This window comes from Mesoplodon bidens (genome assembly GCF_964165515.1).
Source record: "Mesoplodon bidens genome assembly, chromosome: 3".
Classification (NCBI taxonomy): domain Eukaryota; kingdom Metazoa; phylum Chordata; class Mammalia; order Artiodactyla; family Ziphiidae; genus Mesoplodon; species Mesoplodon bidens.
The window spans coordinates 102,900,090-102,912,854 of NC_138178.1; the positions used below are offsets into that span (position 1 = coordinate 102,900,090).

General features: G+C 47.9%; 1 protein-coding gene and 1 long non-coding RNA gene across 5 annotated transcripts in view; one reads left to right on the forward strand and one right to left on the reverse strand.

The window, feature by feature from the left end:
• Positions 1-12,273, reverse strand: LOC308614863. Its single transcript, XR_014015447.1, has 3 exons — positions 12,189-12,273; positions 11,750-11,824; positions 1-148 (listed from the first exon to the last, which is right to left on the reverse strand). It is a non-coding gene; the product is annotated as an uncharacterized lncRNA (long non-coding RNA).
• ARHGEF40 (Rho guanine nucleotide exchange factor 40) overlaps positions 10,528-12,765 on the forward strand; it is a 21,600-nt gene continuing 19,362 nt past the window's right edge. For 2 of the 4 annotated variants that reach the window (XM_081229636.1, XM_081229638.1), the window contains exon 1: positions 10,582-10,728. In XM_081229636.1, the coding sequence (XP_081085762.1) occupies positions 10,726-10,728 (3 nt within the window). In that variant the 5' untranslated portion in view covers positions 10,582-10,725. Of the gene's footprint in view, positions 10,729-12,765 lie in introns of all 4 variants that reach the window. The other 2 variants (XM_081229639.1, XM_081229637.1) reach the window with 2 other exon arrangements.

Sequence of the window (12,765 nt, forward strand, 5' to 3'; positions counted from 1 at the left end):
TTCTGCTCCCCCTACAGTCTTCACCTGGATTGGTGACATCTTTTGGAAACTTGTCAGACACTATCTAGAATACAGCGGTGACAAAACAGACAAGGTCCTTGACTTCACGAAGCTTGTTTTCAAATGATATGTGGTGGCAGAGGTGGGCCTATTATGAGAGACAAGAAATATCCAAAGAAATGAATACATAAACAAATAGAGATAAATGCTGTGAGAAAAACAAAACAAAAACATACATTATTGGGAGAGACAACAGGTGAGAGACCAGTTTAGTCCACTTTAGGTCAGGGAAGACATTTGAGAATGTAAAACTTCAGTTAGGACCTGAAGGATGAGAGCCAGCCCTTAGAGTTGTGAAAAGAAGCCTCCAAACAGAAGGAAAAGAGAGTAAGAAGGCCGCAAATTAGGAATAAGCAAGGCCTGTGTGAAGAACTGGAAGGCCACCACGGCTGGAGGATCACTAGTGGCTTCCCACAACAGGGTCATGGTAAGAGATGAGGCTGGAGAGATAGGAGAAAAGGAGTCATGATGCAAATGGGAGGCCGTTAGAAAGGGTTGATGTGATCTGATTGAGGTTTTCAGAAGATCACTCTAGTGAGGGTGCAGGGAACGCCTTCTCGGGTGGGGAGAGTGGAGCATGTAGACCAGTATGGAAACTAATGCACTAGTGAAGGCAAGATGGTGGTGGTGTGGGCCTTGGCGACACCCAGTTCAGAGCAGACAAGTTAAATATAAATGTTTAAAGGAATATTAGCAATAAAATAAAACCAAAACTAAGGGGAAATTAAACAAAAAATAGAATCAACGTATGTATACTATACAGATTTCTTATCCTGCAATAGCTAAGGTTTGGCCCCCAGTTTCCTTGGAAGGCATGAGTAACAAGAACATGTTCCCTCAAGTCTGTCCCTTCCTGTCCCCCCAATTCTCCTTTGTGGTCCTTCATTAATTCCCCCTTAACTTGAGGCATGCAGCTCAAGCAGAGCCCTAGTCACTGCTACTCTCCAAGTGGACAAGTAGTGAGCAGCCTGAAGTCCCAACCCTATGTAGAATGGCCATTACACCTCTTGGGGCACATAAGCCAGGTAATAAACATTAAAGACACAAATGTTTCTTTCACCATCTCTCATGTTTGCATAACACTACTTTCCCATAAGAACCACACTGGAAATTTCTTGGGGATTATTTTAACTATTACTTACTCTAGAACAAGACTAGGGGGGAAATGGCTTCAATTTCTGACCCACAGTGACATATTTAACACTTTTAGAAACTTTTTCAGCACTGGCTACTATAAAAATAAACATTTTTTTAAACATCTTTATTGGAGTATAATTGCTTTACAATGGTGTGTTAGTTTCTGCTTTATAAGAAAGTGAATCAGCTATAAAGTTAACACTTTTTAACATGATGGTTAGGTGGTGGAAAAGGTGATATCATGTTCAAAATGCTTCTTTTATGGACCCTTGACAGCTTAGATGAAACCCTATAACTTAGTGGTTGAGAATGAAGCCTCTGGCGTCAGACTGCTGGGTTTCAAATCCTGGCTTCTCCAGTTACTGTGTAGCTTACAGCTAGTTTTTTAATTTCAGTAAGCCAGAATTTCATCTATAAAATGGGAGTTTGATCAGCGTGAAGGGGGCTAATGTGCCACAGCTAGCCGGCAGGGAGTCCGGGAAAACTCTGGAGCTGCCGAAGAGGCAAGAGACTTTTTCTTCCCTCTTGGTTTCCTGGTGCGCGAGGAGAGGGGATTAAGAGCGCTGCTTAAAGGGGCTCCACAGACGGGCGCGAGTCGCGACTGAAAGCGCGGAGCCCAGCGACGGGCGTGGGACGCTGGGGCTGCTGCTGCCGCCGCCAAGAGGCCTGTGTGCGAGCGCAGGTCACTGCCCACACCGCCCTTCCGGGAGCCTGTGCAGCCCGCCACTGCCGGGGTCCCGGGATCCAGGGGCGGCTTCCCTGGGAGAACGCACGGCGCGCCTCGGGCTGGTGCAACGCCATGCCGACCTCTGTCGCTGCAGGCTCGCCCCGCACTCCGTGCCCCTCCCTCCCGCCCGGCCTGAGTGAGCAAGAGTCCCCGAAGCGGCTGCTCCTTTAACCCTGTCCTGTCTGAGCGAAGAACAGACGCCCTCCGGCGACCTACACGCAGAGGCGGGGCCAAATCCAAAGCTGAGACCCAGGAGCTGTGAGAACAAAGAAGAGAAAGGGAAACCTCTCCCAGCAGCCTCAGAAGCAGCGGATTAAAGCTCCACAATCAACTTGATGTACCCTGCATCTGTGGAATACATGAATAGACAACACATCATCCCAAATTGAGGAGCCCGGAGTCAGTGCTGTGCCTCTGAGGTGGGAGAGCCAACTTCAGGACACTGGTCCACAAGAGACCTCCCAGCTCCACATAATATCAAACGGCAAAAATCTTCCAGAGATCTCCATCTCAACACCAGCACCCAGCTTCACTCAACGACCAGCAAGCTACAGTGCTGGACACCCTATGCCAAACAACTAGCAAGACAGGAACACAACGCCACCCATTAGCAGAGAGGTGGCCTAAAATCATAAAAAGTCCGCAGACACCCCAAAACACACCACCAGACGTGGACCTGCCCACCAGAAAGACAAGATCCAGCCTCATCCACCAGAACACAGGCACTAGTCCCCTCCACCAGGAAGCCTACACAACCCACTAAACCAACCTTAGCCACTTGGGACAGACACCAAAAACAACGGGAACTACAAACCGGCAGCCTGCAAAAAGGAGACCCCAAACACAGTAACATAAGCAAAATGAGAAGACAGAAAAACACACAGCAGGAGAAGGAGCAAGATAAAAACCCACCAGATCTAACAAAGGAAGAGGTAATAGGCAGTCTACCTGAAAAAGAATTCAGAATAATGATGGTAAAGATGATCCAAGATTCTATTTCCCAGGTCCAAAATCTTGGAAATGGAATAGACAAAATGCAAGAAACAGTTAACAAGGACCTAGAAGAACTAAAGATGAATCAAGCATCGATTAAAAACACAATACATGAAATAAAAAATACTCTAGATGGGATCAATAGCAGAATAACTGAGGCAGAAGAATGGATAAGTGAGGTGGAAGATAAAATAGTGGAAATAACTGCTGCAGAGCAAAATAAAGAAAAAAGAATGAAAAGAACAGAGGACAGTCTCAGAGACCTCTGGGACAACATTAAACGCACCAACATTCGAATTATAGGGGTTCTAGAAGAAGAAGAGAAAAAGAAAGGGACTGAGAAAATATTTGAAGAGATTATAGTTGAAAACTTCCCCAATATGGGAAAGAAAATAGTTAATCAAATCCAGGAGGCACAGAGAGTCCCATACAGAATAAATCCAAGGAGAAATACGCCAAGACACATATTAATCAAACTGTCAAAAATTAAACACAAAGAAATCATATTAAAAGCAGCAAGGCAAAAACAACAAATAACACACAAGGGAATCCCCATCAGGATAACAGCTGATCTCTCAGCAGAAACTCTACAAGCCAGAAGGGAGTGGCAGGACATAATTAAAGTGATGAAGGAGAGAAACCTGCAACCAAGATTACTCTACCCAGCAAGGATCTCATTCAGATTTGATGGAAAAATTAAAACGTTTACAGACAAGCAAAAGCTGAGAGAGTTCAGCACCACCAAACCAGCTTTACGACAAATGCTAAAGGAACTTCTCTAGGCAAGAAACACAACAGAAGTAAAAGACCTACAATAACGAACCCAAAACAATTAAGAAAATGGGAATAGGAACATACATATCGATAATTACCTTAAATGTAAATGGATTAAATGCTCCCACCAAAAGATACAGATTGGCTGAATGGATACAAAAACAAGACCCATATATATGCTGTCTACAAGAGACCCACTTCAGACCTAGAGACACATACAGACTGAAAGTAAGGGGATGGAAAAAGATATTCCATGCAAATGGAAATCAAAAGAAAGCTGGAGTAGCAATTCTCATATCAGACAAAATAGACTTTAAAATAAAGACTACTAGAAGAGACAAAGAAGGACACTACCTAATGATCAAGGGATCGATCCAAGAAGAAGATATAACAATTGTAAATATTTATGCACCAAACATAGGAGCACCTCAATACATAAGGCAAATACTAACAGCCATAAAAGGAGAAATCGACAGTAACACAATCATAGTAGGGGACTTTAACACCCCACTTTCACCAATGGACAGATCATCCAAAATGAAAATAAATAAGGAAACACAAGCTTTAAATGATACATTAAACAAGATGGACTTAATTGATATTTATAGGACATTCCATCCAAAAACAACAGAATACACATTTTTCTCAAGTGCTCATGGAACATTCTCCAGGATAGATCATATCTTGGGTCACAAATCAAGCCTTGGTAAATTTAAGAAAATTGAAATTGTATCAAGTATCTTTTCTGACCACAATGCTATGAGACTAGATATCAATTACAGGAAAAGAGCTGTAAAAAATACAAACACATGGAGGCTAAACAATACACTACTTAATAACGAAGTGATCACTGAAGAAATCAAAGAGGAAATTAAAAAATACCTAGAAACAAATGACAATGGAGACACGACGACCCAAAACCTATGGGATGCAGCAAAAGCAGTTCTAAGAGGGAAGTTTATAGCAATACAATCCCACCTTAAGAAACAGGAAACATCTCGAATAAACAACCTAACCTTGCACCTAAAGCAATTAGAGAAAGAAGAACAAAAACATCCCAAAGTTAGCAGAAGGAAAGAAATCATAAAAATCAGATCAGAAATACATGAAAAAGAAATGAAGGAAACGATAGCAAAGATCAATAAAACTAAAAGCTGGTTCTTTGAGAAGATAAACAAAATTGATAAACCATTAGCCAGACTCATCAAGAAAAAAAGGGAGAAGACTCAAATCAATAGAATTAGAAATGAAAAAGGAGAAGTAACAACTGACACTGCAGAAATACAAAAGATCATGAGAGATTACTATAAGCAACTCTATGCCAATAAAATGGACAACCTGGAAGAAATGGACAAATTCTTAGAAATGCACAACCTGCCGAGACTGAACCAGGAAGAAATAGAAAATATGAACAGACCAATCACAAGCACTGAAATTGAAACTGTGATAAAAAATCTTCCAACAAACAAAAGCCCAGGACCAGATGGTTTCACAGGCTAATTCTATCAAGCATTTAGAGAAGAGCTAACACCTATCCTTCTGAAACTCTTCCAAAATATAGCAGAGGGAGGAACACTCCCAAACTCATTCTACGAGGCCACTATCACCTTGATACCAAAACCAGACAAGGATGTCACAAAGAAAGAAAACTACAGGCCAATATCACTGATGAACATAGATGCAAAAATCCTCAACAAAATACTAGCAAACAGAATCCAACAGCACATTAAAAGGATCATACACCATGATCAAGTGGGGTTTATTCCAGGAATGCAAGGATTCTTCAATATATGCAAATCAATCAACGTGATACACCATATTAACAAATTGAAGGAGAAAAACCATATGATCATCTCAATAGAGGCAGAGAAAGCTTTCGACAAAATTCAACACCCATTTATGATAAAAACCCTGCAGAAAGTAGGCATAGAGGGAACTTTCCTCAACATCATAAAGGCCATATATGACAAACCCACAGCCAACATTGTCCTCAATGGTGAAAAACTGAAACCATTTCCACTAAGATCAGGAACAAGACAAGGCTGCCCACTCTCACCACTCTTATTCAACCTAGTTTTGGAAGTTTTAGCCACAGCAATCAGAGAAGAAAAGGAAATAAAAGGAATCCAAATTGGAAAAGAAGAAGTAAAGCTGTCACTGTTTGCAGATGACATGATACTATACATAGAGAATCCTAAAGATGCTACCAGAAAACTACTAGAGCTAATCAATGAATTTGGTAAAGTTGCAGGATACAAAATTAATGCACAGAAATCTCTGGCATTCCTATATACTAATGATGAAAAATCTGAAAGTGAAATCAAGGAAACACTCCCATTTACCATTGCAACAAAAAGAATAAAATATCTAGGAATAAACCTACCTAAGGAGACAAAAGACCTGTATGCAGAAAATTATAAGACACTGATGAAAGAAATTAAAGATGATACAAATAGATGGAGAGATGTACCATGTTCTTGGATTGGAAGAATCAACATTGTGAAAACGACTCTACTACCCAAAGCAATCTACAGATTCGATGCAATCCCTATCAAACTACCACTGGCATTTTTCACAGAACTAGAACAAAAAATTTCACAATTTGTATGGAAACACAAAAGACCCCGAATAGCCAAAGCAATCTTGAGAACGAAAAATGGAGCTGGAGGAATCAGGCTCCCTGACTTCAGACTATACTACAAAGCTACAGTAATCAAGACAGTATGGTACTGGCACAAAAACAGAAAGATAGATCAATGGAACAGGATAGAAAGCCCAGAGTTAAACGCACGGACATATGGTCACCTTATCTTTGATAAAGGAGGCAGGAATGTACAGTGGAGAAAGGACAGTCCCTTCAATAAGTGGTGCTGGGAAAACTGGATAGGGACATGTAAAAGTATGAGATTAGATCACTCCCTAACACCATACACAAAAATAAGCTCAGAATGGATTAAAGACCTAAATGTAAGGCCAGACACTATCAAACTCTTAGAGGAAAACATAGGCAGAACACTCTATGACATAAATCACAGCAAGATCCTTTTTGACCCACCTCCTAGAGAAATGGAAATAAAGACAAAAATAAACACATGGGACCTAATGAAACTTAAAAGCTTTTGCACAGCAAAGGAAACCATAAACAAGACCAAAAGACAACCCTCAGAATGGGAGAAAATATTTGCAAATGAAGCAACTGACAAAGGATTAATCTCCAAAATTTATAAGCAGCTCATGCAGCTCAATAACAAAAAAACAAACAACCCAATCCAAAAATGGGCAGAAGACCTAAATAGACATTTCTCCACAGAAGATATACAGACTGCCAACAAACACATGAAAGGATGCTCAACATCTTTACTCATTAGAGAAATGCAAATCAAAACTACAATGAGATATCATCTCACACCAGTCAGAATGGCCATCATCAAAAAATCTAGAAACAATAAATGCTGGAGAGGGTGTGGAAAAAAGGGAACACTCTTGCACTGCTGGTGGGAATGTGAATTGGTACAGCCGCTATGGAGAACGGTATGGAGGTTCCTTAAAAAACTACAAATAGAACTACCATATGACCCAGCAATCCCACTTCTAGGCATATACCCTGAGAAAACCATAATTCAAAAAGAGACATGTACCAAAATGTTCATAGCAGCCCTATTTACAATAGCCCGGAGATGGAAACAACCTAAGTGTCCATCATCGGATGAATGGATAAAGAAGATGTGGCACATATATACAATGGAATATTACTCAGCCATAAAAAGAAATGAAATTGAGCTATTTGTAATGAGGTGGATAGACCTAGAGTCTGTCATACAGAGTGAAGTAAGTCAGAAAGAGAAAGACAAATACTGTATGCTAACACATATATATGGAATTTAAGAAAAAAAATGTCATGAAGAACCTAGGGGTAAGACAGGAATAAAGACACAGACCTACTAGAGAATGGACTTGAGGATATGGGGAGGCGGAAGGGTAAACTGTGACAAAGTGAAAGAGCGGCATGGACATATATACACTACCAAACGTAAGGTAGATAGCTAGTGGGAAGCAGCCGCATAGCACAGGGAGATCAGCTCGGTGCTTTGTGACCGCCTGGAGGGGTGGGATAGGGAGGGTGGGAGGGAGACGCAAAAGGGAGGGGATATGGAAACATATGTATATGTATAACTGATTAAATTTGTTATAAAGCAAAAAATAAAATAAAAAATAAAAAAAAAGAAGAAGGTGGAGGAACTGGATCAGAAAAAAAAAAAAAAAAGGGAGTTTGAAGGCTTCCCTGGTGGCGCAGTGGTTGAGAGTCCGCCTGCCAATGCAGGGGACATGAGTTTGTGCCCCGGTCCAGGAAGATCCCACATGCCACGGAGCGGCTGGGCCCGTGAGCCATGGCCGCTGAGCCTGCGCGTCCGGAGCCTGTGCTCCGCAATGGGAGAAGCCACAACAGTGAGAGGCCTGCGTACCGCAAAAAAAAAAAAAAGGGAGTTTGATAAGCTCCAAAGACTCTGAAATTGGAGAAATATAGTGAGAACTATATTTGTGAATGCTGGAGAGAGCTTCTAAATCTGGTCTATTCCCAGCCTCTATTTCCTTCATTTTAATCTTTCCACTTCACATCTCCCCAAAAACATACACATCAACACACACTCTATTGCACAGACACACAGGTAGCACACACATACACCCTCTATTAGGTAAGAGCCTACATTCTTGGAGAAAGTGGTATTTAACCACTGTAAGCATGTCTGTCACCTTATTTAATAAAATAAACCTTTCTAATTTAGCACAGATTAAAACTCCTGGAAAGGAATAACTGGATCCCAGACGCTGCATCCAAAATCCCTCACCCCATAGGCTCAAAAACTTTCAATAAGTCCCCTTTTTTTCCCATGGGGAAAAAATGATCCACTCATTTTTTCCCCAGGAGTCCACAGACTCCAAGAGCCAGTTTAATTTGTATGCACTTCCTAATTGTGGGAACCTTGGATTCTACAAACTGTTCCCCAATTTGCTTGAGTATAAAGAATGTAAGACCTGGTAAGGGAAGGTTCAGACTCTGTCAACACTAGGAATGGGCGAGCTGGGTTTGAAACAAGTGAATAAGGTTCATAATGCACCCCCTAAGAAAGTTCCCTAAATTCTGGTCTCTGTAACCAACCGCTGGGCAACATTTACAGAGTGGACACCAGGGGGTAGCAAAATCTCACTCTCCCAGTTCTCGGCACTAATTATAAGGAAGCTGGAGAGTCTGGATGACTAGAGGGCCCATAACCCATTGATGGAAAAGATCTCCAGCTCCCTGCCTCTAACTCTGCTGGGAAGATGGTCACTGAGGTTCGATGCCCTAGATTATGTTTGGGGTTTTTTTGTTGTTGTTGTGTTTTGCTTTGTTTTGTTTTTTTGATGCTATGGAGCAGAGGGATTTTCTTGCCTCCAAGAAAGATGAACATTTTCTCTCTCCTCTTTTCCAGACCCGGAGGAGTGGAGAAAGGACGGAGATTAGCGTTCTGAGGAGGTGAGAGAAGAGCCCATCACCTAGGCGACGCCGTGCCACCCTGCTTCCCCCCCCGCCCGCCTCTGTGCCAAAGACTTCCCTGAGGCTCCGGCCTCCTGGCTTCGTAGGAGCTGCATCCACGGGCAGGACGTTTTCCAAACGCCACCCCGCAGTCGCAGTGGTACTTGCCTTCACGTCTGTCTCTGGGGTCTATTTGGCTTTCCTACCTTCTCAAATGCCCACCCTTTAGAAGCGCCCCTCCCCACGCCCCCCAGCCCTGCAGGGCTTCCCGGTGCCTGCTCAGAGGAGGGGCAAGGCATCTCCCTGCTATGTCTAAGCCTCCTCCAGCCCTCCTGGGGGACCCTCGCCAGGGCTTCATTTCCCATCCAGACGCGGTGGAGGATGGGTGAGAATAGAACTTTCTTAACTAGCCTACCCCCTTTGTCTACTGCGTCAGACAGCCATCCCCGCCGCCAAGAGCCCTAGCGACCCTGGGAGACTCTCTTTCGCCACCCCATAAGAAGGAAGGGTCTGGTATCCAGTGCCGGATCGTGGGGCTGAACGGGGGTCTGGTGCCTTCCCTCCGCTAGCTAAGGGAGAGATAGGGGATGCGGAGGGGAAGGGGCAGCGAGGAAAGAACTCAGAAAACGTCCGCCGAAGCGCACGCCCCTGCAGGAGGATCCTAATCCCGGGACCCTGCGCGCATTCAGCCTCGACACCCACCCCCCTCCCCAGGCCTTCACCGCTCCCTAATTCCCCCACGCCTCCGCCCTCCCCAGGCCGCACAGAGGAGCCCATTGTCGGAGCACGAAGGCTCGAGGCCCGAGGAGATGGGAGGGGAAGGAGGAAGGCGGGCAAGTCCCTGGAGAGTGGGAGGAATCCCCCGATTTTCCTGCCCTCGGCTCCACGGGAAGCGGGCAGGGATTTGGGGCGGAGGTCTCTTCTGATCCCCAGGTGCTGCCAAAGTCTGGCAAAGGAGGGGTGAAGAGGTTCCAAGGCGAGTTGGAGTCAGGAAGCTTCCGGCCATCAAACGACACCAGTCCTAGGCTGGGGACCCCACGGATTTCACGCACGCCCCAGCCTCTGGACTGTCCCTTGCGGAGACTAAACTGATCCCGTAGGGAGCTAGGCGGTGGCGGGAAAAGAGGGGCGTCCTCGGCGGGACGGGCCTCCGAGGGTCAGGGTCGGGGCTACCGGCTGGAGGGCGGGGAGAAGGAAGAAGAGGGTTGCGGGAGAGCTGGGCAGATCGGGTGGGGGCGTAGGGGGAGCAGCCAGAGGCAAGGCGCGGGAGAGGGAGTCCCGGCTGGGGGTCCGACGCGGAGGCGGAGGCGGGCACTGAAGGGCGGGGCGGGGAGGGGCGGCCGTCTCGACCCTCCCTGGTGGGGCCCCGCGGCCTGGGAGCCCGAGCTGGCCGAGCCGCCACCGCGGCCGGAGCTGTCCCCTAGCCAGACCCGGCGAGACGCGAGCGGCGGGAGGGAGGCGGCGGCGCGCCCGGCCCCGCCCGCCCGCCCGAGCGTCGGACGCGGCCCCGAGCCGAGCCATGGTGAGTCCCGCGTCGCAACCCGGTGTCCCCTCCGCCTTCCCGCAGCCCGCTGTGGATCGCCAGACCCCAGCTGGGTGCCTCTCGCTCTTGCTTGGAACTCTTGAGCGCTCCTGGGACTCTCCTCCCTCCCATCCCCCCTTCTTTTCTTTGATCTGTCTGTCTGCCCCACTGTCTGGCTCTGTCCCCACTGGGTATTGCCCTCACTCCTTTCTTCCTCCTCTTCTCCGCCCCTTCCCCCAACCTCCCTTAGGTCTCTCCCTCTAATCCACACACCTCCCCTCGACCTCCTCTGTCCCGACCTGTGCCTTCCTTTGCAGGATCTTCCCTCCCCCTCCCGGTCCCAGCTCCTCACCCGCGGGAGACCCCCGCGGGACTGGGCTGCAGCGGCCCTGGCAGGGGCCCGGGCTCAGGTCATGAGAACTGACCTGCCTGGCACCACCATTTTCCATCCCAGTCCCCAGCCCGGTGAGCCGGGCCCACCCATCCGGCCCTGGGGGACCGGCCACAGCTGTGGCTGGGCTGGGGCCAGGGACCTGGCCAAAAAGGGAAATTCCCGCGGAGAAAGAGAGGCTGCCTCAGAGTGGTGGACAGAGTGGGGAGAGGGCTCACGGTGCCCGGGGGCGTGACGCTGCCAGAGGCGACACGAGATGCGGTGCGGGGGGAGAGGAGTGCCCCCGAGCTCACGCTGCAGGGGACAGAAACACTGTCCCAGAGCATTCCCGCTGCAGAGGGGAGGGGACACCGGCAGGAGCTCCCTGCCGCGGGTTGGGGACCCTGGCAGCAGCAACTCAGGGCACAGGAAGCAGGAGGGCGCTGTTAAGGGACGTCCATGCCAACAGGAGTGGACACTATCCTGTGAACTCTCGCTCCAAAAGTACTCTCTGAAGAGTAATTGCAGGTGTGGGCACTGCCAGGGAGAGCGCCCACTGCGGGAGGGATGGGTGGATGGGGGGGTACGGCCAAAGGGGCGCTCACCGCAGGGAACAGAGGAGGGGGAGAGGCCCTGCCAGGGGGCGCTCACCGCAGGGTGGAGAGGGGGAGGAGAACCACCGGGGCTGCTCCTCTACAGAAGGAAGGGCACCCCCTGGCAGGGAGGCTGGAACAAGAAGAAAGAGGAACTGGGCCAGGGAGAGCTGACTCAGTCTCTCTGGTCTCCTCTTTGGTCCGGGCCGGCTGGAGGCCAGTCTCTGAGCTCCTGCCCGCCCCCTCCCACCCCAGACCCCTCCTCCCCTCCTGCCGCTGCCGTTTCCTGTGGCTGAGACTCTCACTCAGGCATGAGCTCACCGCCCCTAATGGGTTGCAGCTGCCTCGCAGCTCCAACTCTAGCTCCCCCTTCCAGGCCTCGGAGAGGACGGCCCACTCTGCCTCCCCCCCGCCCATCTCCACCCTCCCCCCACCCACGCTCCCGGCGCTGGCCGGGTCCCCGGAACACTGGGGGGTCTGTCTGCTCGCCCACACACCTTGGGGCCGGGTCTCTGTGCTGACGCACTGACTGTCGGTCTCCGGAGTGGCTGCCTCGCTTCTCAGACGGTCGGGACAGGCAGGCAACACTCAGGCTGAGAGGACTTAAAGTGAAATATGCAGTATTGTCCTCAGGGCGAAGGCGGGCGGTGGGGGCGGGTTGCAATGGGGAGTAGAGAACTAGATAAACACTTCAGCGAGCATCCCCCTTGCCCGGTTACAGCAAAGAAATCTGATAAAAGGAATTTCACAGCCACCTTGAAAGACAAATAGGTTTGCAGAGGAATAGCCTGAGGGGTGGCTGTTTAGGGTATGAGATGGAGAAAGATATCCAACTGATTCACTTAGGGATTCGAGTCTGGAGGAAGCAAGGCTGAGACTTTTGAGATAGTGGCTCCGGGTGGAGGTTGGTGGAGAGGCCCTACAGGAATCAGAAAATATTTCAGCTCCAGTACATACCAGCAAGGCCTCCTCCTCCCTTCCCTACAAGTTCCCTTTGTGACTTTTTCCTCTTTCAACTGTCCCCACCCAGGTCTTTGTAACCCAATCCCACATGCTCCGGGAATGGGTGATTGC